Source organism: Anomaloglossus baeobatrachus, chromosome 1 (genome assembly GCF_048569485.1).
Source record: "Anomaloglossus baeobatrachus isolate aAnoBae1 chromosome 1, aAnoBae1.hap1, whole genome shotgun sequence".
Lineage (NCBI taxonomy): Eukaryota > Metazoa > Chordata > Amphibia > Anura > Aromobatidae > Anomaloglossus > Anomaloglossus baeobatrachus.
The window spans coordinates 630,632,554-630,660,277 of NC_134353.1; the positions used below are offsets into that span (position 1 = coordinate 630,632,554).

General features: G+C 43.6%; 1 protein-coding gene across 1 annotated transcript; it reads left to right on the plus strand.

Moving 5' to 3' along the window:
* The first annotated feature begins 3,215 nt into the window (after nucleotides 1-3,215).
* On the plus strand, nucleotides 3,216-27,724 carry PSME2 (proteasome activator subunit 2). The gene is made up of 11 exons (XM_075340737.1): nucleotides 3,216-3,423; nucleotides 9,467-9,499; nucleotides 11,766-11,828; nucleotides 20,728-20,814; nucleotides 21,232-21,268; nucleotides 21,350-21,447; nucleotides 21,531-21,599; nucleotides 21,708-21,775; nucleotides 22,204-22,258; nucleotides 25,045-25,131; nucleotides 27,513-27,724. Exons 1-11 carry the CDS (start codon nucleotides 3,376-3,378, stop codon nucleotides 27,591-27,593), a joined length of 726 nt encoding a protein of 241 aa, XP_075196852.1. The 5' UTR covers nucleotides 3,216-3,375; the 3' UTR covers nucleotides 27,594-27,724.

Sequence of the window (27,724 nt, forward strand, 5' to 3'; positions counted from 1 at the left end):
TTTGCAACGTTTAAGAAATGTGCCCACAAAAACTATTGTGAGAAAACCATAAACCTTAAGGCTATGAACTGGCTATAGCCACAAACTCTCGCAGTGTAAATAGTTACACCAGTGGCACCACCACCAGGGCCAGCCTGTTTAGGGGCTTGGCTCGTCTGCGACCAGGGGGGCCCGTCCGTAGAAAAGGGCCTTGGCTCACCTGCGACCAGAGAGCAAGCCTGTTTATGGGGCCTTGGCTCACCACCACAAAGAGGGTACCTGGCCAGCACCAACTGTGGAGGCCGCCTCTGCATCCTGCCAGAAGAGGCTGACGGCGCGGATCCACCAGGCCAGGTATACCCTGAAACCACCAGCCCATGAAAGCCGCCTCTACATCCTGCCAGAAGTGGCTGAAGTCGCGGCCAACGGGAGAGGAAGATTGGAGGAAAGGTCTGGGGAAACGGATGGCCCAGACCTGGTTACCAACAGGACCGGTGACCTGCCTCCTGAGAGGGTTTTGGGTGGGTTAACGGACTTGTGGGTGGAGGGTGGTGATGTATGATACCTGGTGGTTTTAAAAATGTTTTACATGTTTTAATGTTTTATGCATTTTAAAATGTTGTCTTGCAGCCCGAGGACGTACTGGTGATAACTAAGGGGGAATGTGGCGCCCCTGACCTGGTCAGGCACCACTGAGTACTGCACCCATGCTGGGGACAGTACAACACAGGTAATCCAGAAGGCTGACCGGGGTGTGGAACACAGGCGCATAGTGATCAGGTCTCACACATGTACCCATGAGAGGACCCCTGGGGATCCCAGGAGGGGGCAAGCCTTCACCTTCACTGGAATAGTGGAGGGGGTAGAGCCTCCATCTCCTCTCAAGGGGTGTGGTAGAGAGTCTGGTTGCTAGGTGGCGTAGGCAAGAACAGGAGAGGAGGGGCAGTGAGTCAGTTAGAGCAGAACTCCATAGGGCTCAGTGAGGAGCAGACCTGTGGGGCTGTTGCTGTCTAACAGCGCCCGCGCAGTGGCTATTGACGGGGGAGAACGGTCAACTAGGAGTGCTGCCTGAAAGCCAGCTTCAGCTAGAGAGTGCAACGGAGTGGGAAGTAAGGAGACTGCTAGAGAGCACCAGGCCCAACCGGGCGGCAGATCCCGAAGCGAGGATAGATTCACCTTTCCCTGCTAAACCTGCCGGTGTGGGGCTCTTAAAGCCCACACCACAACACTACAAAAGCCGCAGCCACGTAACCGCAAGTTAGGGCCCATAGGTCATAGGAGGCAAGAGGCTGGAGTGGCCTGGTCCGGGGAACAAGCAAACGGCAAACAAGAAGGGGAGAGAGGCTTGGAGCATCTTCCCTGGGTGACCCCCATAGGGACTCAAAGTCGGGGTCACCCCAAACCACCAAGGGCTAAGGAAGGCGAGTCAGTAGTCACCCTCATAAAGTCAGCCTGAAGGATACCTGGTTCCTACCTGGTTCATCTCAGCTACGCCCGGGTTACTCACCCTGCCATCTAATGTGAGTAAAAACCCTGAAAGACATCCTGCCTGTGTGGTCATTCTGCGACTTGTGGTACTACAAACCTACACAGGGCCCTGGGGCTTGCCTCACTCTCAGGAGGCTCCTACATCTAACTGCACACACCATCAGCCCCAGGCGACCCTCAACCTGCAGTGGCGGTCCCTACTGGCCGCAATACTGAGAGTGGCGTCACGATCAAAAACAGAAGATTTCCTACCAGTGACGGAGATCCAGCAACGTGGAGTCCCTGAAGGTAACGCACATGCACCGACACAACACCTGTGGGGCTTCACATTAACACAAGCCAGCAGCAACAGGGGTGGACATATCATTGGTGCAATTTGTAGGGACTCAAGAGCTAAGGGGACCCATTTGTTTCTCCAAAGAATGTGGAATTGTGCATTTTGATTACTTATTGGACTGAAAAGGGCCCATATATTATTTTTTTCACAGGGTCCCTTTTATGTCTGCGTCCGCCAGTGAGCAGAGGGGTGCATCATTCCCCACTACCCTCGCCATGCACATGACATGATCGTGGGGGGCTGATGACTTGTCATGGCAGCCAAGGGTCAGCTGATGACACCTGTGTTTGATGCACTGCTCTGTATAGCACAAGAAATCGGCTGATCACAGCTTCAAGTCCCCTAATGGGACTATTAAATACAATAAAAATTTGAAAAAAGTTGACCCCGTTTTGCCCCAATAAAAATAAAGCAATAAAAAAATGAAAAATACACATACTTGGTATCGTTGTGGTAGTAAACGTTCGATCCATCAAAATATAAAATAAATTGGATTGATAACAGCGTAATGAGAAAAATAATATAAGCATCAGAATTATGTTTTTTTGGGCACAATAAAAACTGCAATAAAAAAAAAAATGCAATAAGAGGGGATGAAAACATCATATCTACTCCAAAATGGTATAAAAACATCAGCTCAGGGCGCAAAAAATAAGTCTTCACACAGCTCCCTGAAAAATGAAAACATCACGGGTCACGGAAAGTGGTGACAAAAGCAGCATTTTTTACAAATTTCTTCTCACCACTTAACAAAGAAACCAACAACTATGCATGTTTTGATATTGGTGTACTCCTACTGACCCAGGGAATCCTATTTCCAGGTCTGTTTTACTGCATAGTTAACATGAAAAATATTTTTTTCCCCTGCTTTTCAGTGCATCACATGATAAAATGTATAATATCATTAAAAATTTGTCCCGCAATAAAAAAAAGCCCTCATACCGCTATGGGGACGGAGAAATAAAAAAGTTACGGGGCTTGGATAAAGGGAAGGAAAAAACAAAAACGCAAAATGGAAAATCGCAAAGTTGTGAAGGGGTTGAAAGAATATAGAAATATAAATATGAGAACTAAAAAAGCAAATAAAAAAAAGAGAGATTAGTATGTAAAGTGTATATATATATATATATATATATATATATATATATATATATATATATATATATATATATATATCATCTTTCTGATCGGTGACGTGTTTATGACCACTTCCCCTCAGGCTGGGATCCGGAAATTGAATTTGTAATCTTGCAAAGTCATGATAATTCGTCCTATAAAATCATTTTTCCATAAATAGTGTACATTTGTGTGATTTATGTACATACATGTTTAAAAAGGGTTAAAGTTTACCCTACAATAGTATAAGGTTTCTCCCATTTACTGCTGGAAAGTCCCTTTTAGAAAATAGTCCCTCTCGCTCCTTCCTGTAAACTAAAGAGAAAGTGAAAGTGACAAAGCAAAGCAGCTCCGAGACGAGGAGAGAAGGCACAAAGGCTGAGAAGTCTTAAAGAAAGAAGAAAAAAATCAGATATTGATAAGTACGGCGGTGAGGAGAACCTGAAAATTTAGAGATGGCAAAAGCTTGTATTCTGAAGATTAGTTCTACCAACAAGGAAAAGGTAAATGTTTACTTTGCAGATGGCCGCCCTTCATGCTGACATGGGCTGGTGTATGATCCATTTCATATGAAACTCTATGAGAACTAGGTTTTCATTAATCTCCAACATATAAACTTAATCAAAATGTATACATTTCAATTTGGCGGATAAATCTGACTCATAAAGCAAGCATAATATACAGTGGGATGACACAGCATTTCAAGTACACCAATCTAATTCTCTTTAATACGTAGTGATATAATCTAGGCACCTGCATATCTCAGGAAAATATGGGGCCAGGATTTTATTAATCAGAAAATATAGAGCGACATACGTAGTCAAAAATTTCTACAGGGCTGACAATACCTGGCAGACAGCTACTTAGGGCATAGGCTGTGGATCCCGGAAGCTAGAGTAGAGAACATGGAGCATGCCATGTCATGCACACTAATGTCTACGTTCACATGTCTAGTAATCATCCGTTAGAACAGATCCATTCGGAATCCGTTGGCAAAAAAGTTGCGCAGACTGAACTTTTTTGTCCATTTTGACAATACAGTGGAACCTTGGTTTATGAGTAACTTGGTGTGCGAGTATTTCGCTATACGAGCAAAGCTTGCTGTAAATTTGTAACTCAGTTTACGAGAAAGCTTTGCTGTACGAGCAAATACTCACCGCACACACTTCTGGTTCCGTACTTTAACCGCATTCTGACCCGCTCTGGCAGTCCACACAAACACACACAAACACACACAAATATGCACACGCACATATTATGCTCACCTTACCTTCCGTTCCATCGCCGGCCTCATGGTTCTTGTTGTCTGCCGGTACAGGATGTGTATCAGGTAACCATCGTGACGATGGAGGAACTTCTGCTGGCCAATCAGAGGCAAGCGGCTCCTGCCTTTGACGTCAGCGCTCTGGCAGCAGAAGCTCCAGCATCGGTTGCAATGGTTACCCGATACACATCCTGTACCGGCGAACTACAAGAGCCATGAGGCCGGCGATGGAATGGAGGGTAAGGTGAGCATAATATGTATGTGTGCGTGCATGTCTGTGTGCGTGCGTGTCTGTGTGTGTTTGTGTGTTTGTGTGTGTGTGTGTGTGTGTTTATGCGTGTGTGGAATGGCACAATAGGGGACAAGGATGGGACATTGCACAAGTTGTGGAACGAATTGTCTGAGCTTGCATTATTTCCTATGGGAAATCTTGCTTTGCTAGACGAGTAACTTGGTTTACAAGCACACTCCCAGAATAGATTGTTCTCGTAAACCAAGGTTCCACTGTATTGATTTTTGAACCATTAAAGGTTTGTATTTATCTTCCATTTGAAACTGATCCATTAAGCAAAAAATGGATATGTTACAAATGAAAGAAAAACGGACTGCTATATAGCAATTAGTTAAAAGATCCGTTTTCCATAGACTCACATGTTTAAAAAACGGATCCTGCAAAACAAATTTTTTTTCAACATGGACAAATAAATTGTGTTTGCACAACAGATCGCTGCTAGATCTATTCTAACGGATGATTACTGGACATGTGAAGCTACCATTATATATAAGAAGTGTTAGGCTATGTTTACATAATGAAACCTAGAAACAAATCTCACTGGAATATTAATAGTCTGCCTTCTTAAAGGGAACTTGTCACCAGATTTGTGGCCTATAAGCTGCGCCCACCACCAGTGGGCTCTTATATACAGCATTCCAGAATAATGTATATAAGAGCCCAGGCCACTGTGTAGAACGTAAAAATCACTTTATAATACTTACCTAAACGGTCGCTGTGGTGGAGTTGGGTCATATGGACGTCTCCATTCTCCGGTGCCAGCGACTCCTCTTTCGGCCATCTTCATCTTTCTGAAGCCTGTGTGTATGATGCGTCCTACTTCATACACACTCGCTGGTCCTGCACAGGCGCACTATAATACTTTGATCTGCCCTGCTCAAGGCAGATCAAACTGCGCCTGCGCAGGACCTCAATGCCGGCGAGTGTGGCTGACGAAGGACGCGTCATACACCCCGGCTTCAGAAGAAGGATGACAAAGATGGCCGAAAGAGATGCCCATATGACCCAACTTCATCGCAGCGACCATTTAGGTAAGTATTATAAAGTGATTTTTACGTTCTACACAGTGGCCAGGGTTCTTATATATAACATGTTAAAATGCTGTATATAAGAGCCCACTGGTGGTGGCCGCAGCTTATCGACCACAAATTTGCTGACATGTTCCCACTAAAAAAAATGAGAAAACCCCCCCCCCCCAAAAAGGAACAGATTCAAATGTGCACCAAAAACACAAAAAAGAGAAAATCACAGCAAAAATGCAATAATCAGAGCAGGTTTCTATTGTGCATTTTGGAGAAGACACCTGCAGATAAAAAACACAGTGGTAAAAAGCAGCGTTTTCTCATGTGGGCACAGCCTCCAGCTGCCATAAAATAGGGATTTCACAATGAACATTTTCTGAGTGACTTGCCGGTGCTGTAGAAGTTGGCACCTTGGATGACAATGCCATAAATTAAAACAACTATTCAGACAAAACAACTACTTTATCTCTGCCGTGATCTGTGGCCTAGTGTATGAGATGCAGATATGTCGTTCGACATGACTATCCTATAAAAAGCGGCTCCTGACCACTAGAGGAAAAAACTAACATGCCACAATGTTTTCAGCCAATATCAGCATCTGTGAAGGTAATTTGTGTCCCAAAAAGACAATGATTGGCAAAAAAAATTATATAAATTGGCCTTTTTGGCTTTCCAAATTTATAATATATGGCAATCTTTGTTATAACTCTGGAAATGATCTATGTTTTTCCTAAATCTCAGTAATGCTAGGTAATTCCCTTTCTTTGCCACAAACTCACACTCTTCATGCGGATAGAATTCAGAAAAAAAGAACAAAAGAACAATTAGTTATTGCTGTTATTGTTAAATAAATAAATATATATATATGTATATATATATATATATATATATTTATTTATATATACGGTATATATATATGTATATATATACCGTATATGAAATATTATATTAAGAAGCACCTATTAATAGAATAATAGAATACCCTAGAGCAGTAGCTGCATATGTCCACTCATTGTCATATGCATTTTACAGAATACGGGCACCATATGTCAGAGAAACAGAAAGGTAGAATCAGCTCACCCAGATCACATGGAGACTCCAATGAAGGACAGGTGCACGGGAAGGCCGGCCCGGCCAAGAAACTCCAGGAAAAAGAAAAAAAATCCAGCACTCGTGTCCAGGAAATGTAATAAAATTTGCTTCTTTTATTTATTCAATTTTCATAGTAAAATTGGATCATATCCACAAAGTATAAAAAATCCCCATAAAGACAGGTTGGGATGACAGAGGAGTACGCGTTTCGAGCTACATGCTCTTAATCTCAATCCACATTGAATGAACAACCACATGGGGATTTAAAGGGAAAAAAGAAAAAAAAAAAAAAAAAAAGGAGGAGGAAAAATTTGAATTTAAGACGGATATGACACCATAGAAAAAAAGTCATACTTTGTGGATATGATCCAATTTTACTATGAAAATTGAATAAATAAAAGAAGCAAATTTTATTACATTTCCTGGACACGAGTGCTGGATTTTTTTCTTTTTCCTGGGGCACCATATGTCAGTATGCCATAGTGGAACCAGTGTCTGTTTTTAAATGCAATATGCACATACTTATGTATGTGTAGTATGTGTATGTATGTGTAGATAAAAACCTTTAAATGTAATGTACTGTTTTCCTGGTATTCAGTTCTCTAATGTGTATATTTTGTTTATGTGCTTCTCATTAATATGATTACCGGTAATTTGTTTCCACCTTTTAAAACTGGGCATGGTCCATTGGACATCTTGCTATGGAGATATTGCATTGTTTCTAGTGGAGAATACATTTGTAAGATGGTGTACCATTCAGGGAAATGAAGTACCATTCAGGGAAATGAAGTGACTAGAGCTCCATATTGAGTGTTACATCCCAGACTTCCAGCAACGTTTTGCTATGTCGCCAGGGGCTGGTGTATTCAACATGGTGGCCGTGCAGGCTCTGTGTAACTGGGACATGTTGTCAAGCAGAAAGGGAGCATGCTGCCAACAGAAGTAATCAGCTCCCCGCTATAGCCAAACGGGCATTAGCACGCCATGCTTAAAGGAACCTGACAGCAGCATTTACCCCTGTTAACTAATTATGGTTCTGCTTTCGTCATGTAATAATGATTTCTAGCAATCCCAATGTTTTCAGTGTAAGTGTATAAAATCAGTGTTTTAATATTTTGTAAATCGGGTTTAAATAGAAGTGTTACCAAGCAATCCCTGCTGTTGATACAAATCCATTTGTATCCTGGCCCCCTTGGTGGAAGGAGCTGAGTTGAAGCATTCCAGAAGCCATATGATAAAGTCTGTGTAAATATTGGAACAAATTTGGATACATTTGTGGATAAATTTATGTTGTGGTATTTCCGCTGTTTGTATTCCTTCCTTCTGTATCATAGTGGCGAGTCTAGTGAACTCATTGGCCTACTCACTAGGCAGGGTGAGTTTACGGCCAGCTGAGGGAGCAAGGTATCCTGCTCGCCGAAAGGTTGAAAGAACCTGTATAGGAATGCTAGGGAGCTCAGGAGTCAGCTTGAAGTGAGTTCGGGAGGTGCCCCCTCACCCCTCTGAATAGCGGCAGGGACCTCTATTGTATTGTGTTACCGGTGCTCCCCCGTTTGTGGTGTTTTGGTGTTTTTTCATTGTGCGTCATAATGTGACTGGTGGTCTGTTATGCTGATGAACCTCTTACATAAGAGTATGAAATAAGTACTAAAGCATTATTCCAGGTATCAGAACAAACATAACATGCTTTTATATTTAAAAGGGCTGTTGGAAAATATAAAACGTTGCTTGGATTTTTGTAAATAAATTATTGAGACTAATTCATTCATTTTTTCCAGTTGGAAGGCAATAACAATAACAACAACAACATATCTTTAATTTACCCAACAAAGTCAATATTTAGCTATGGGTAGCTGTCTGGCTCAGTTCATGAGCTCAGTCACCCCCCTTTTATATCATAGCTAATGCATGAATAGTGAAGGCGGTGATTTCACTAATAAACCAGGCCAAAGAGCCAGACCCTTTATCAAGTCACGTGCAGGCATCCGTGGAGAGGAGCTCTCTGCCCATGTTGTTACGGAGCTGGAACTGTAGGTTTTGGGATAAGTAGAGAAGGTCTGTAACTGGATATTGCTGCAGATTTCATAATTAAAGTAAATTAGTAGGTTTGATTAATATATACAGTGGAACCTTGGATTACGAGCATAATTGGTTCCGGGAGTGAGCTCTTAAACCAAGTTACTCTTATATCAAAGCGAATTTTCCCATAGGAAATAATTGAAACAGACAATTCGTTCGACAACCCAAAAATATTTGCTATATTTATACAAACTTATTACAGTAATACAAAATAATGTACTGTATTCATATAAAATTATTACAGTACACTAATACAAAATACTGTGCAGTACAGTAAAATCATATAAAACAAATTAAACTGTACTTTAGTTTACAATAGAATTGGTGTGCGAGAGATACAGTATAAACAATGTGCTGCACTGGTTAGCCGAAAGAGTACAATACTGTATCCACAAATGCAAATTGATAGTCATGCTATATGGTATATACTGTACTGTACAATGGTATACTGTATTCAGTATACAGTACATATGTACAGAAATTTACCTCCAGAGCGGGTCAGAGCGCGGTGAAAGGACAGAACCAGACGCGTGCACGGTGAGTATTTGCTCTTCTTGTAAAGCATTGCTATTAAACCAAGTTACAAATTTGTAAAAAGCTTTGCCTGTCTTGCAAAATGCTCTCAAACCAAGTTACTCTTAATCCAAGGTTCCACTGTATTTGCAAATCATCCAAACAACATTTTATGTCTCTGGGCAACCCCTTTGAAATATGATGTAAAACTGGGACCAATAAAATCATAATATAAATCCTAATTATGTAAAGCATAATTATGTTTATTATGTTCTTTCTTCCAGGTCGATGGATTGTATACAAATGTTAGTAAACAGGTAACAAAACAAATATTTGGAATAACATATCAAACATTTGTATTACATCCTCAATTAAAGCAAATTCTGCAATCATCCTTGAAAAAGCCTTTATGGAAAATGGGACAGATTGATTGCATAAATATACTGTCTGGACGTCATCATGATTGATCAGCCTTATTTGAAGTACCGTATTTACTGTCAGGCTTTATTTTAAATTGATAATATTAGATTTGTGGGAAATGGTAATCAAATGTAATTTTAAAGATGTTGCCTAGTAGGATGGTTTACAAAATTAGTTTAAAAAGAAAAACTCAATGATCCCTGCCCACTGATCACATTCCGATGTTCCCTGGGTTTCTACTTCCTTGTCCTTTCGTAAAGGGGTTGTTCCCCCTCAATTACAGTGACAGGCAAAAGAGTAACAATATTTCAGGCTCCATATATCACAATCCACTACAGCTTGAAATATGAGACAACCTGATACAGACAATAATTTTTGCTATATGATACTTAAATTTGACTTGCAACTATTTACTATATGATTAGTTATGTATATTTTTGTCATGTCACTGCATTGTTACCGTTTTACTCCTGGTGTTTGAAAGATCTTTTTCTTCCTGTATGCTATTAATGTCAACCAGTTCTCACTTTCCCTAATAGCTCAGTGTGTTATTAGGTTGATTCCCAAGTGAAAGCCTACTAGTTTGAATAGAGGATCAGCCATGAAGAAGATTTCCCAAGAAAAGAGAAACAGCATCATCCAGCTCATTGATAGCAGTCTCTTGGCCAGGAAAATTGCCAAACGGCATTATGTGAGTGCCATGACAGCTAGAAGAATACAAAATTAAGTCCATCCATCCATTCAAATGCCAAAAGGTGGACGTCCAGCCAAAATATCAGCGTCATCATATTAGTTCATCACAAGGTCTATCAGTTCTGGCTCAACAAACACGGCAGTTGTGGTGGCTCTTATGTTTCGTTATAGTGAGAGCACTGATGTCCATGCAAGCACTATGTGTTGCACATTATACAAGTCTGGAATGTTGGCCGAAAAAAAGATAAAGCCTCAACTATGGAATCGCGGCAACCGCATGTTGACGCGATTCCATAGGAAATTAATGGAACTGAAACGCATTTGTGATGGATCCGGTTTTGCGGCAAAATACCGCTGATATGAGTGCGGCCTAAGGCTCTGAGGGGTTCAAATAGGTCTGGAAGAACCCAGGGAAAACAAAGCTAACGGATCGAGAACTTGAAGGAACTGTTGGGTTCGGTAGAGGAAGCCTGATGATATGGGATTGTTTCACAGCCAAAGGCATTTGATACTTGACCAGGATCGATGCTGGTCTCATTGCTGAGTTATATGTGAGTATCCTACAAGAGGAGTTACTTCATACACTTGCATACCTTACTTCATACACTTGCATACTATAGGTATGAAAAGGATGACATAGTGTACTAGCAGAACAACGACCCGAAGCATACGTCGAGATAATTTTTTATGGATTTGTGCTGGTGCTATTTCTACTTTGGATTGTCATTTGAGCTGCTGTGCACCATGCACTTTATTAGGTGAGCTGAAATGCTATTTTCTATACAATATGAAGGTAGTATCACACTAAAAGCTGTAGTGGATGGTGAGATATGGAGCCTAAAATTTAAAAGTTCAAAACATTGTTACCCTTTTGCTTGTCACTATAATTCTCTACCTTTGTTGCAGTTTGCTCTCAAAACAAACAAACCGCACACTACTTACATTTCTAGGGTCCACCGGCAAGTCTCCGTATTTGGATTTTGTGCTGATGTCATATTAACAGCACCGCAACCAGTGACAGACAGCGAGAGCATCGTCGGAGACTTGCAAGTAGACTGACCCAAGGCAGGTGAGTTCAGCGTGGTTTGTTTTTTTTATAGAAAACTGCAGCAAGGGGAGAAATTTAATTGAAAAGAACCACTCTAACATATAGGAAATGGGGGTCAGCCAAATAATGACTAAGGGAAGTCTTCACTGAGTGATTTATTCCTTGCACATCTCCTATGTGTTTAAATTGGACCAGGAAAAAGACACCAGAGTGGGCCCACGAAGAGTAGATATAGGTGCAGTGTGAAATATGTAATCTGAGAATCATCACTTCTTTTATTTTTATACCACTAAACCCCTTGATAAAAATTTACCCCCAATCCAACAAATCCTGTTAAAATGGCTCAACTAGGAATCCTTTTTTTTTTTTAAATAATCATTGATTATTGTGCATAATGTTTGATCTTGAGAATCTGTCTACAGGTCCAAAGCTTTCTGTCAGAGTTTATTCCTGAGAAGGTTCAGTATCTGGACAATCTTCTAAAGGTCAGTAGATATTTCCAAACAACATATGGAACACTACTTTCTCAGTGCGTTTTTATCTATGCAATTTAACCACATAGCTTTATAGGAAAGACAAACATTACTTGGTAGGGGAACAATTTTAAATCTTTCATCCTTTGCTAAAATGTGGGCTTTTCCCTTGGCATGTACATTTATAGGCTATTACTACTAAGAGGCAGACTCAAAAAATATTATAATTGGGATTTCTTGTGGTAAGAGCGTCTTTCTTCCTACCTTTGGTGGGTGAACACCTGGAAAGGCTTTGGGTTACTGAAATAAGGTCAAAGGTTCCAATGCAGGTTCAAAAGAGTGCAATATGTGGGCCGTATGATCAGACTAGGAATCATCACACGTTGGGGGCAGAACACATCTAATTGGGCCCCTAACCTAAAAAAAGTCACCATCCAAAGATCAACATGGAGACCAATATTACCACCATACGGTCACCTTATAGTGGTAAATGCCAGTCATGCAAACCATATAACAGTTTACAGTACATTTAGGGCTCTTGTGATGAAAAGTTGCATTCCACTTGGACAATACTATTTTATCGGGCAGTTCCGATTTTTGATTTTTTTTCTTGGGCTGAATTAGACTAAGTTAGAAATCACAGCATTCTTTGATTGTCGGCGAGTCTACAAATGCGTGTGAAACATCGGACTGCACTTGGATGACATCCGAGTGCAGTGCGATAGATGCAGAGACAGACAAGGAGAAAATGGAGAGTATATCCCTAACTCTTCCTTGCTCCGATCACAGGGTCGGATCACAGTTGCATGACACTTGGATCATGCTTGCAGCAGAGCCTCAGCCATGTTACTAGCATGTCGCATCAAATGCCATACGCCCATCTGACTCCAACCTTATAGATACTGTTAAGTCCAGAAATATTTGGACAGTGAACGAATCTTTGTGATTTAGGCTGTGGATGTCACTTATTTCAAATTAAACAACTGAGATACAATTGAAGTGTAGACATTCAGATTTAATTTAATGGGTTGAACCAAAATATCCTGTGTAACATTTAGAAATTGCAACCATTTTTCTACAAAGCCTCCTCATTTCAGGGGCTCAAAAGTAATTGGACAAATTAACTTTACAATACATAAAACGTTCATGTTTAATAGTTTGTACAGAATCCTTTGCAGGCAATGACTACCTAAAGTCTGGAAGCCATGGATGTCACCAAACACTAGGTTTCCTCCTTGGTGATGCTATGCCATTCCTTTACTTCATCTGACTTCAGTTAGTGCCTGTTTATGGGTCTTTATGCCTTAAGTTTTGTCACAAGCATATAAAACGTATGCTTGATTGGGTTGAGAACCAGTGATTGATTCAGCCATTGCACAATATTCCACTTCTTTGCCTTAAAAAAACCATCTGGGCTGCATTTGCAGTATGTTTTGGGTCCCTCTGGCTTGTGAAGCACCATCCAATCAATCCTGCTTCATTTGGTTGAATCTAAGCAGAAATTATAGTCCTGTACACTTCAGAAATCATCTACCTGCTTCTGTCTTCAGTCACATCATCAATAAACACTAGTGACTTAGTGACCTAATATTCAAGTGACCATCGACTCGTATATTTGATATGCGGACCCTCCTATCGGTTAATATTAGGTCTAGCAGTGCTCCCCTTCTTGTTGGGTCCTGAACCAGCTGTGAAAGTTAATTGTCTTTCATTGTTATCAAAAACCTGTTTCCTTTCCTGGATCTACAGGTTTCTGCTCTCCAATTTATATCAGGGTAGTTGAATTCCCCCATAATAATGACTTCTCCCCAATTCCCTGACTCATCTATTTGCTTTATGAGGATATTTTCTGCCACTTCCATTATATTAAGAGACTTATAACAAACCCCTATCAGTATTTTATTATTCTTTCTCCCTCCCCTAATCTCTGCTCATAGGCACTCATGTTTTCATTAGCCTCACATACATTATTACATTGGATGGGTTTTAGGATTGATTTTACGTATAAACAAACCCCTCCCCCTCGCTTATTTGTATGATCATTCCAGAAGTCTATAGCCCTGTGTAATAACAGTCCATTCATAGCTCTCATCCAACCATGTCTCCGTTATCCCCACCATATCATAATTTTTTTTTCAACAATATTAATTCTATTTCTTTGTCGCTCCATTGGGAGACCCAGACAATTGGGTGTATAGCTATTGCCTCTGGAGGCCACACAAAGTATTACACTTAAAAGTGTAAGGCCCCTCCCCTTCTGGCTATACACCCCCAGTGGGATCACTGGCTCACCAGTTTTGTGCTTTGTGCGAAGGAGGCAACACATCCACGCATAGCTCCACTTTTTAGTCAGCAGCAGCTGCTGACTATGTCGGATGGAAGAAAAGAGGACACATATAGTGTCCCCAGCATGCTCCCTTCTCACCCCACTGTATGTCGGAGGTGTTTGTAAGGTTGAGGTACCCATTGCGGGTACGGCGGCAGGAGCCCACATGCTGATTCCTTCCCCATCCCTTTTTACAGGGCTCTGGGTGAAGTGGGATTTACCGGTCTCCAGGCACTGAGACCGTGCTCCATCTACAGCCCCTGGAGAAGATGCTGGATGGAGCGGAGTACATCAGGGACATGGCCCTGCTTCCTCAAGGTACTCTGTGTCCCCGTGCATTTGGCGCTCACACCGCAGCATGCTGGGTGTTGTAGTGCGCCGGGGGACATCAGCGCTGCGGCGCCTGTGCCATGGCCTCATTCAGCTTTGCTGAAGCAGGCTCACTTATGGGAATTGGTCGCGCCGGCCGCTGGGACTGCGGCGCGGCTAGCACTTGTAGTGCGCCGGGGACTTCAGCGCGGCCTGCGCTTTTACGGCGGCCGCGCTGATAACTAGAGTCCCCGGCTTTTGCGGCCTGCTTCCGTTCGTTCCCGCCCCCAGACCTGCCAGTCAGGAGAGGGGCGGGACGCTGGCCACTTCCAGGAATCGGTCGCGCCGGCCGCTGGCAGCGGCGCGGCTGGCACTTGTGGTGCGCCGGGGACTTCAGCGCGGCCCGCGCTTTTACGGCGGCCGCGCTGATAACTAGAGTCCCCGGCTTTTGCGGCCTGCTTCCGTTCGTTCCCGCCCCCAGACCTGCCAGTCAGGAGAGGGGCGGGACGCTGGCCACTTCTATGATTCGGTCGCGCCGGCCGCTGGAACTGCGGCGCGGCTGGCACTTGTGGTGCGCCGGGGACTTCAGCGCGGCCCGCGCTTTTACGGCGGCCGCGCTGTTAACTCGAGTCCCCGGCTTCTGGGCCTAGTCTCCCTTCGTTATCGCCCACAGCCCTGACAGTCAGGGTAGGGGCGTGACGCTGCATAGAGCAGAGCTGAGAGCTGGAGTATGTTTTGCATACTCCACCCCTCTCACTGTGTGCACTGTGAATCCGGATTCCCGCACTTTCTCAGGCACGCCCACGGCTTCCTTCTCTACAAGGACACCGGCAGCCATTAGTGTCAGTTTCTGTACGATACAGAGACAAGTGTGGAAGACCCTGGCATTCTGATAGTCACACAATCGCTGTAACAGGCGTTAAGCAGCACCTGTGGTGCTAACCCCACTAGTGCAGAAGTGCACTTATAGATATGCTTGTACTATATACATTGCACTGTTTGGTCGCACGTTGTATATACCCTCCTGGATTATGCGGAGGAGTTATCAGCATATTCTCTGTGTAAAACAAAGGTGCAGAACCACATGTTTTTCTATACAGCTGGTACAGCATGTACGGCTATACGGCCGGCAGGTACATAGGCTCCCATTGTATGCACTAATGGCCAGGGGATGAGGACGGTGTCTGCAGTATTTACTGACAGTTTTTCTGAGATTATGGCTATGATACTAGAAGCCTAGCAGTCCGGACATGTCTCTCACAATATGGGCACTGTTGAATCATTGATCCATGGCCCCCCTCAGTGTGAATAACTAACAGCTCCGGGAATGTCACACGCATCCCAGAGTCACGGCTCTGCACGGACGTCAGTCCCAGACAGCCTAAGTGGGCTCGCTATGAGCGGCCTCGGTTTCATCAGGGTCCTAACAGAAGGACTCGCTGTGTAATGAGGCGGAAGTAGCGGCTCAGGATTCTGATCCTGAGACCGCTCTCAATCTGGATACACCTGATTGTGACGCCATAGTAAATAATCTTATAGCGTCCATCTATAGAATGTGGGTTATTTCTCACAGCTCCTCCAGTGGAGGAGTCAGCTTCACGTATTTTTCTGGACCACTCTGCCTTCAGAGAGGCAGTCCAGGAACACCACGCTTATCCAGATATGCGCTTCTCCAAACGGCTTAGGATACACGTTATCCCTGTCCCCTGACTTGGTCAAGGACTGGACCCAATGTCCCGAGCGGCATCCTCCAATCTCCAGGCTTGTAGCTAGATCCATAGTTGCAGTGGGAGATGGAACTGCAAACTCAAAGATGCCACTGACAGACAGATGGATCTCTGGTCGAAAGCCATCTATGAGGCTGTCGGCGCGCTGTTGGCTCCGGCATTCTCTCCCTTGGGGCACTCCAAGCTATTTCAGCTTGTCTTACACAGATTGACACGGTTACACGTACATCTGTGCCGCAGGTGGCATCCTTAACCTCTCAAATGTCTGCATTTGTTTCTTACGCGATTCAGGTTGTCCTGGACTCTGCGAACCGTGCGGCGGTAGCCTCCGCTACTCCGTGTTTTTAAGCAGAGCCTGGTCTGCTCGTTAAGTGAATGGAAGGCAGATTCTGCTTCCAAAAAAGGTTGCCTAACCAGTTGCCTTTTTTCTGCTGACCGACTGTTTGGTGAGCGTTGGATGTAACCATCAAACAGTCCAGGGGTAAGGATTCATCCTTTCCTCAGCCCGGACACAACAAACCCCAACAGAGCAAGAGGCAGTCGGGGTTTTCGGCCTTTTCGAGGCTCGGGCAGGTCCCATTTTTCCTCGTCCAATGTGGACTCAAAAGGATCAGAGGAGCTAAGATTCTTAGCGGGCTCAGTCTCGCCCAAAAAAGCGACAGTCTGAAAATCCGCTTCCAAGGCGGCTTCCTCATGACTTGCGGCCTCGGTCGGTAGCAGGCTCTCCCGCCTTGGCGATATTTAGCTGCCATAGGTCAATGACCATTGAGTGTGAGACATTCTGTCTCACGGGTACAGGATAGAGCTCACTTCTCGTCCTCCAACTCGATTCTTCAGAATTTCTCCACCTCCCGGCCGGGCCGCTGCTCTCTGCAAACAGGGTGCACTCTATAGGCAGAAAGAGTGATGACCCCCGTTCCTCTTCAGGAACAAGGTCACGGTTTTTACCCCAAATTCTTTGCGGTACCTATAACAACGGGCCGTTCCGTCCCGTTCTGGATCTAAAAATGCTCAGCAAGCTCGTGGACACCAGGCGGTTCCGGATGGAATCCCTCCGCCATGTCATCGCCTCAAGGTCCCAAGGATATTTCCTAGCATTATTAGGCATCAAGGATGCTTATCCACACGTGCCGATTGATCCAGAGCACTAGCGTTTCTACGCTTCGTTATAGGAGACGAACACCCTCTGTTCGTAGCTCTACCTTCCGGCTAGCGACAGTCCAACTGGTCTTCGCCAAGGTCAGGGCAGCAGTAGTCACAGTCCTGCACTCTCAGGGTCACTCTGTGGTCCCGTATTTAGACGATCTACTTGTCAAGGCACTCTCTTAGGAAACATGCCAACACTGCCCGAACGTTGCGCTGGAGACTCTCTAGAGTTTTGGGTGGATCATCAACTTTTTAAAGTCAGATCCGACCCCGACCCTATCGATAACATATCTAGGCATAGAGTTTCTTACTCTCTCAGCGATAGTGAAGCTGCCGCTAGACAAACAGCATTCACTACGGGCTGCAAGCTCTTCTTTAAGAACCAGTCGCACACATTGAGACGCCTCATGCACTTCCTACGTAAGATGGTAGCAATGGAGGCAGTTCCTTTCGCGCAGTTTTACTGCGTCCACTACAATGGGACATTCTCCGCCAATGGGACGAGGAGTCGACGTCCCTCAACAGAGTCGTCGTTCTTTCTCAGGCGGCCAAGGAATCTCTACGGTGGTGGCTTCTTCTCACCTCTTGGTCAAAAAGAAGGTCCTTCCTATCCCCGTCCTGGGCGATAGTTACGACAGACGCGAGTCTATCAGGGTGGGGAGCAGTTTTTCTCCACTACAGCGCTCAGGGTACGTGGACTCAGCAAGAGTCCACTCTTCAGATCAATGTTCTTGAACACAGAGCAGTGTATCTTGCCCTACAATCCTTCCAACAGCGGCTGGAAAGCAAGCATATCCGACTTCAGTCGGACAGCTCCACAGCGGTGGCATACATCAACCACCAAGGAAGAACGCGCAACCGGCAAGCCTTCCAGGAAGTCCGGCAGGTTCTGATGTGGGTGGAAGACACGGCATCCACCATATCCACAATTCACATCCCAAGTGTGGAAACTAGGAAGCTGACTTCCTAAGTCGCTGAGGTGTGGCCGAAAGAGTATGGTCTCCTCACCCGGACGGGTTTCAGGAGATCTGGCGCCGCTGACAGAGGCCGGACGTCGATCTAATGGCGTCACGGCACAACAACAATGTGCCAGCTTCATGGCACGGTTTCACAATCATCGAGCTCTGGCGGCAAACGCCTTAGTTCAGCATTGGTCGCAGTTCCAGCTACCTTAGGTGCCACCTCTGGCATTGTTGCCCAGAGTACTGCGCTAGATCAAGACCGACTGCGGCCGCGCCATCCTCGTCGCTACAAATTGGCCGAGGATGTTGTGGTACTCGGTTCTGTGGTGCCTCACGGTAGGCTAACCGGGGGCACTACCAGACCAATCAGACTGGCTGTCTCAAGGGCCATTCTTCCATTTGAATTCTACGGCCCTCAACCGGATGGTGTGGCATTGAGTCCTGGAACCTAGTGTCGTCAGGATTACCTCAGGACGTGGTTGCCACCATGAGACAGGCTAGCATACCAACGTCCGCCAAGATTGACCACCGGACGTGGAAGATGTTCTTATCTCGGTGCTCGGCGCAGGGTGTTTCTCCCTGGCCGGTTGCATCGTCTATGTTTCCTTCCTTCCTGCAATCTAGGTAGGAAAATGAGTTGTCGCTCAGTTCCCTTTAGGGACAAGTCTCAGCGCTATCTGTATTTTTTCAGAAACGACGACTTCCTCAGGTACGCACGTTCCTACGGGGAGTTTGTCTTCTCAGCACTCCGTACAAGCGGCCGTTAGAGCCCTGAGATCTGAACAAGGTTCTAATTGCTCTCCAGATGCCGCCTTTCGAGCCTTTGAAGGATGTCTCCCTTCCCGTTTTTCACGGGAAGTGGCCTTCTAGTAACGGTCTCGTCTCTTAGGAGAGTTTCCGAGCTAGCAACGCTCTCATACAAACTCCCTTCCTGGTCCTTCACCAGGACAGGGTAGTTCTGCGTCCGGTTCCGGAATTTCTCCCTAAGGTGGTATCCCATTTTCATATCAATCAGGATATCACCTCACCTTCTTTGTGTCCTCGTCCAGTCCATCAATTTCAGAAAGATTTGCATCTGTTGGTTCTGGTGAGAGCACTCAGGTTCTACTTCCCGCATGGCGCTCCTGCGCCACCCGGATGCACTCTTTGTCCTTGTCGCTGGTCGGCGTAAACAGTCGCAAGCTTCCAGATCCACCCTTGCTCGGGGGCTCGAGGAACCAATTCTTGAAACCTACAGTTCTACTGGGCTTCTGCTTCTCTCAAGGCCGAAGGCCCATTCTACCAGAGCCGTGGGTGCATCCTGGGCATTACGGCACCAGGCTACGGCTCAGCAGGTGTGTCAGGCACCCACCTGGTCGAGTCTACTTACTTTTACCAAGCATTATCAGATGCATACCTACGCTTCGGCAGACGCCAGCCTAGGTAGATAAGTCATTCAGGCGGCGGTTGGCCACCTGTAGGAGAGGGCCGTTTGACGGCCCTATCATGAGGTATTCTTTTACCCACCCAGGGATTGCTTTTGGACATCCCAATTGTCTGGGTCTCCCAATGGAGCGACAAAGAAGAAGGGAATTTTGTTTACTTACCGTAAATTCCTTTTCTTCTAGCTCCAATTGGGAGACCCAGCACCCGCCCTGTTTTCTCGGGGTTTTTCTGTTTTTTCGGGTACACATGTTGTTCATGTGGTATGGTTCAGTTCTCCGATGTTTCCTCGGATTGAATTGGTCTTTAAACCAGTTATTGGCTTTCCTCCTTCTTGCTTTGGCACTAAAACTGGTGAGCCAGTGATCCCACTGGGGGTGTATAGCCAGAAGGGGAGGGGCCTTACACTTTTAAGTGTAATACTTTGTGTGGCCTCCAGAGGCAATAGCTATACACCCAATTGTCTGGGTCTCCCAATTGGAGCTAGAAGAAAAGGAATTTACGGTAAGTAAACAAAATTCCCTTCTTCTTTCATCTTGTTGGTAAGGCTGCTGGCATTAGTGTACATGCACTTTATATATTTCTCTGTACCTCTATTCCTGCTTAGTGTATTGACTGTACTCACCCCTCCCCCTATTCCACCTTCAATTTCATTACTTATTCCCAGGTCACTATCTATACTATCTTCCCCTCTGTACAGTTCTCCAGAAACCCCAAACCCTCCTTCCTGCACCAATTCCTGAGCCATTTATATAAACCCCTAATCACCCGCTGCCTCTCTTGTGTGGGTCAGGCAGTATGTCAGAAAATACCACCTTGGAGGTCCTTGCTTTAAACTTACAGCTTAATTCTCTGAAATCCTCTTTAAGGACCTTCCACCTACCTCTCAGTTTGTCATTGGTACCGATGTACAATCAAGATTTTACCCAAACTAAAATTTTCCTGTAAAAATGTCAATCTGTAACAAAGCTTCTAACGCTCATGTGAACTTAGCATAACCTCATTTTCTTTCTTGACAGAGTGATGTGTTTAATGTGAAAGATTTGACCTCACTTCATTCTGAACTGAATATTCCGATTCCTGATCCTCCAAGTCCAGAGGCTGAGGTGAGCGGGTGGGCAAAGGCATAAAAAACAAACTTTAAGGGGTATTCCTATCCTGTATATTTAGATATTTAGGGCATATCCACAGGATATAGTAGATAAAGATTCCACTAACAGGACCTGTATTTATATAGAAGATGGACAAATTGTACACCGATTTCAGTGGATAGGTGGTCCCCATACAAATGAATGAAAAATTCCCACCACCTCTCCACTGACAGCACCACGCGTCAGAAACCTGTTCTCGACACAGATGGCTATCTCATTGGTGGGATCCGCATGTACGATACATTTGTACTATATTCTGTGGATATGCCATGAATGTAAGAGATGAATACCCTATTAAGAACTATCGAGAACAAAATATCTGAGATTTTTTTAATGACTCAATCACTTGTTAATTTCATATTTTTATGTCAGGATGCAAAAATGGAAACTGACAAAGAAGAAAAGAAAGGTAACCTATGTAACATACTCTATATCTAACCAAAAGTAACAGTCTTGATGTTATTTATACATCTATTTGTTGGTTTCTTAGCTCCTAAATGTGGATTCTTGAAAGAGAATGAGAAACTTCAGAAAATACTAAACCTGGTCCTACCTGAGATAAGGATTCTGAGAGAGGGCTGTGCATTGGTATGAACTGCGTTAGCGTCTTCAGCAGCTGGTTTGGGGGCAAATATTAGTCAAAGTCAAAGCAGTATTTTTTGTTGTTGTAGATTATCACCTGGATCAATCATCTAATTCCAACAATTGAGGATGGAAATGATTTTGGAGTATCAGTACAGGTACAAAAGTCTATGTGTGTTAGGGTCACATTTTGTTTCCACCTATACATAGTAAGTAACCATGAGAAACTAATTATTAAATTCACTTTTTTTTCTATGGGTGAACAGGAGAAGGTATTAGAACGTGTTACAGCTTTAAAAACTAAGTTGGAAACCTCACAGACCAATATCTGCAAGTAAGAACCAATGTTTGTACTTTTATTGTCACATTTTTGATCATCGATTCAGTTTGATGAGTACTTGGAGCTTGGAGAAATCTATGGTACTCAGTTGAATGCAGCACAAATACAAGTCATGGATACATGAATCACATGGACAATAGTGAGGATGTTCTAGGCCACGTGCACACCTTGAGTATTTGGGGAGTTTTTTACCTCATTATTTGTAAGATAAAACAAGAATAACAGAAACACGAGCACCACTTCTGTATTTATTACCCACTCCTGGTTTACAAACACTGAGGTAAAAAACTCACCCCATCGTGGGCACGTGGCCAAAAAGTGTTTAATATTGGCTACTGATCTCAGATTCTCCAATTAATGTCTATAGGAAAATTTATTACTGGTTTTTCAATCTGAAAATGAACAGATTTTTCTCTTTCCAGGTATCTAACTGAGAGAGGAGATGCTGTTGCTAAAGCGTCTAAAGAGACACATGTGGTGAGATTTGGATGGTGGCATTTTTATCTTACTTCCTCCTGAGTACTCTGACCAGGACCAGGGAACAACATTAGTACACACACAACCAAAATAATTGATTACTGAGACTCTACAATAATTTCTACCATTTACTGTGATTAAATTCATATGAGCAACTGAATTTTACAGCTATACATAACATAAAATTTCAATATTTAATTACAAACCATTCTAATTTTTTATGTTGGATACCAAGATTACTATTTAATTTATAAACATATAATAATAAATATAAAGTGCAATTGCTTCAATAGGAATCCTAATATATTTCCATTTGTGGATCTCAAGAAACTAGAATGTTTCAGCTTATCATTGTAACGCCTGCCTGGATCAACAGACTCAGGTGGGATGTAATGGACAGACTAGAGGGAAGCCACTCACCAAGCAGGACCCCCAGAACCCTGAAACCCTTTAACCCCTATACAGGGATTTGGAATTACTGCAGGGCCCTGGAGATCACTACCTGTGGAAAGCTGCAGTCCGATGAGAGTAGTAGTCAGGCAGGGTCAAACCAGGAATAGCAGAACAGGGACAGACTCGGCAGACAAGGACGTAATCAGAAAACGTAGCAGAGGTCAAATCCGGATCGGGCAGCGAGGTACAAAAACAGCAGACAGAAGGGTAGTCAGAAAACACGCAGAAGTCAGCACACCAGAATCACAAAACAGAATTGGGCAGACCAGGAGCCAGGAAATCAGAACTATCTCTGGCAGAGGTGAGCAGACAGGAGGGGAGCTAAGAAGGGTGTGGTGTCTTCCCACTGGCTGTAGCTGAACGCTGGCAACTTCAGCTGGAAGACACACGCCACCCACAGTCAGCCAGTGGTACTGCAGATCCCAAGATAACCCAGCCCAGTGGATGATCGGAGCCTGAGCCCACCGTTGGCATCGACTCCTCTCCCATCACCAGCACCATCCACGGCAGGAACACGGCGTCGCCTGGCGATCGGAGCAGAAGTCGCTGGAGCAGACTCCGGTGGTGACGTAACAATCATTATGTTCAAACATCTATAAAGCCCTATATATTCCTATGTGCTTTATTGAAATTGTACAGCTGTTAGCCTATCACCATAGAGTTAAACTATATACACCAATTAATAAATAATTATATTGAAGAAGTTTATTTTCCGAATCGTGCGTCAAGGGGCCCCAGGGACAACGAGCACTGTGGTAATTATCATGGTGTGCTGCCCCTGCTGTTCAGATAGATTACTCACCACTGTTCAGATAGATAACTCAGCCTTACAAGCAGGAACTTCTGGCTTTGATAGACCCACGAGTTTGTTAATGGTATACTATGCCAGTAGCACAAGTCTGAGTAGTTGCATACTAAATAGTCATCTGTTATATTTTGATGAGTAATTTTAGTGATACAATATCATTATTTATTATCCCAGTTTTGAAATATAAGGATTTTTATTGAACAAGAGGTTGATTTGTTGTCACATTTTTTTGGAAATGTAGTGTATGCTGACACAATTTAATAAGAGGTGCTTTTGGATTCCTCCTTAAAGAATTATCCAGATTCTGTAGCAAAGTCTGCAATCCCTCTGTGACTGCAGGCTTCTGAATTGTGACCGCATGACGTACGCACACTGTCATGATTCCCCTGTATTCTCCATGCAAGCGAGCAGTCACATGACCGCATGTAAGCGATTTGGATATGTGCGGTCATCCCATGCTGACTAGATAAGTTCAGCTTCGCTCAGTTCACTTCTACTGAAGTCGTATAAAACTAGTCGGCACTTGAGCACTCACTCACACTTGTAATAAACTCTTTGCCACTGCAATCAGTTTTGACCTTTTTTGATGCAACTGTTTTTTTTCTAGTGCCCACCTTTCAAGAGCCATAACCTTTTTTCTTTGACATATGAGGGCTTTATTTGGGGTGACTTTTTTTTTTAGAATGGCATAATTTTAAAGTTCAAATAAGTGATTGAAAGAAAAAAACAAAACGGTTGGGGTGTTGGTTTTTTTTTTGAGGGATTGGTAAAAAATGTAATTCCATGTTTTCTTTTTACTGATTTTACAGTATTCTTATTATAGCGCCATTTATTCCTTGGCGCTTTAAAAGTGAAAAGGGGTTTACATAATAAAACAAGTACAATCATGAACAATACAAAGCACAGACAGGTACAGGAGGAGAAGACCCTGCCCATGAGGATCACAGTCTACAGTGTAAAACCACTTTGTATAAAATATTGTTTGCTTTCGTATTGTATTATTCTGAGAGTCATTTTTTCCATTGATGGAGTTGTGTAGGACATTTTTTGCGGGACGAGCAGTTTTTATTGCTACCATTTTGGCGTACTTATGACATTTTGATCCTTTTTTATTCAATTGCTTGCCTATCATTGTTACACCTAATAGGAAGCAGAACTATGGGGGCCATTGTGAAGCCTCTGGCTTCCATAGCATCTCATTGCAGGGGGAGGAGGAGATTAGAGAGGATGCCCCCTCTACCTTTCAAAATGCTGTGGTCATCATGTGCCATTGCTTCTAAGGTGTTATGGTTACAGACTGAGTTATCAGGCATTATAGCGGGAGCCTATCTGACAATCAGCACCTGACTCTTGCAACTCCTGCCACCTCATATCAAGATGACGTACTTGTATAGCATTCTGTAGGAACTACCCTTCCATTCATAAACTACAAGTACATGTAATTATTGCATACAGGTCCTATTTTAGTTAGTTATTGATTCATTTTAATATGAGAATATCTATATTTTCTCTTTTCTCAACCCAGATGGATTACAGAGCTCTGGTTCATGACAAAGATGAAGGTGCATTTGTAGATCTAAAGCTAACTGTGATTGATGTGAGGAACATCTATGTAAGTACTCAACTATTATTCTGTGAATCTATGTTTAATATCATAGTATGATGGGGAAAACAAAACAATGTAGAGTACCCAGAGAAGTGAAAAGGCATCTATGAATGCAAAAAACAACATCCCATTAGAGTGATATTCTGAGCATAGTAAATAATGGCAAATTGGTAGGACGTGCAATCGCTTTTTAAATCAGAAGAGCGGCTAAGGTGCAGCGATCTGCTGCATGGTCCTTTCTCTTCTGTTAGGATACAATATTTAAGTAGTGTTGTAGCCACTTCAAAGTCAAGATCATGGGGGCCTGGTCATCAGATCCCCAATTAGACGTAATGGCATATTTTAGAGACATGATTGCTTTCTATTCAAATCCTTTTAAAAGGTTATTCTCATCTTCATTAATGGTTACTGTCAAATAATGCTTGTGAATATACGCAATAATGCAACTTATAGCTTATTAAAATTTTCAGTAATTCTTTTGATATCGACACTTAGGGCGGCTTTGCACGTTGCGACCTCGCACGTGTGATGTCGATGGGGTCAAATCGAAAGCGACGCACATCCGGCGTCGCAGTCGATGTCGCAACGTGCAAAACCTTTTTGATACGATGAACGAGCGCAAAAGCGTCGTTTCGTGTCATCGCTGCAACCTCCGACATTTCCATAATGCCGATGGTGCGACAGGTACGATGTTGTTCCTCGCTCCTGTGGCAGCGCACATCGCTGTGTGTGAAGCCGCAGGAGCGAGGATCATCACCTTACCTGCCTCCCGGCTGCAATGAGAAGGAAGGAGGTGGGCGGGATGTTTACATCCTGCTCATCTCCGCCCCTCCGCTTCAATTGGCCGCCTGCCGTGTGACGTCGCTGTGACGCCACACGACCCGCCCCCTTAGGAAGGAGGCGGGTCGCCGGCCAGAGGGACGTCGCACGGCAGGTATGTGCGTGTGAAGCTGCCATAGCGATAATAATCGCTACGGCAGCTTTCACTAGATATCGCACGTGTGACGGGGGCGGGACTATCGCTGCAGCATCGGTAACACATTGTTACCGATGTCGCAGCGTGCAAAGCCCGCCTTACTTTTGCTTACTGTGCATTGCCTTGTCTAAACACCCCTGTTAGACAGCATAAAATGTGCAGTGCTTACAAGTTCTTTACCTTTGAGCTTGTAAGCACTGTTGAGGATACTCAGGATAAGTGATGAGCCGACCCGTGGAAGTTCAGGTTCGCCCGGACTTTAGTTAAAAGTTCAGTTTGGGACCCAGACTTCACCTGAACTTGACTCTGGAACCTATATAAGTCAATGGAGACCTGAGCTTCTGTGCTGTAAAATGGTTACAAGGGGCTGCAGAATGAAGCAAAATTGGGGCAATTGCCCTACAAACATGTGGATATGAAATAAACTGGGGGAAAAAAAGTGAGCTCCTGCTTATTTTTCATAACTAGCGCAGGTAAAACAGACAACCTGGGGCTGTATCCCTCAGCTGTCAGCTTTAATTTGACTGGCTATCAAAAATAATAAGTGGATCCCACACAATTTTTTAAAATTATTTAAATAACTTAAAAAAATGGCGTGGCGCTGCACTATTTTTGATAATCAGACAATGTAAAACAGACAGCTGGAAGCTGGTATTATCAGAATAGGAAGGCCCATGGTTATTTGGCCCTTCCCAGGTTAAAAATATCAGCCTGCATCTGCCCCAGAAATGGCGCATTCATTAGTTGCTCCAATTCCGGCGCTTTGTCCAGCTCTTCCCAATTGTGCTGGTGCAGTGGCAATTGGGGTAATACTTTGGGCTTGATGTCAGCTGTGAATTGACAGCTGGCATCAAGCCCAAGGGTTAGTAATGGGGAGGCATATATCAGACACCCTCATTACTAACTCGGCAAGCATAGTGGTAAAAAAGACAGACACGGGAAAAAAGTTTATTTAAATAAACACTCGCCCACACGCTATTTTATTACTTTAAAATAAATCCTGGAAGTTCTGACATAATGCAAAGTGTAATGTCACACGACACCCATGAATTCCTATGGAGCATTGTTCTGAGAAATTTCTCAGAACGACACTCCATAGATCACTGCCTGTCAGTGGCAGACCTGGAGTTACTCACGCTTATGAAATATTTCGTACATACCACTGACTAGCAGTGATCTATGGAGAGTCGTTCACAGAAAGTTGAGAGCTATACTACGGCAAAGGGGCTATCAAACATAGCCATGTTCCCATAAACATAGCCTACGAATATAGCATTTGCCAATATAATGAACGTTTCAAAACTTGTGACATTTGAGTCTGAAATCACCGTGATAAGTGAGGTAGCATTACAATAAGGTAAAGACTGATTTTAATTAATACTGATAATATATTATTTCCTTTTTGTTTCAGATTGAAATACTTGATATTATTCTGAAAAATTTTGAGAAAATTACCAATCCTAAAGGAGAAGATAAAAATACAATGTACTAATCTGAGCATCTTAAGTGTCATCTTGTAGTGAACCGAACCTCATCAGTTTTCCTTTGGATCTTTGAATTTTTTTCCATTTTCACTAAATACAATGCAATCAAAACAATAAAATGAGAATCAAGTAGAATTGA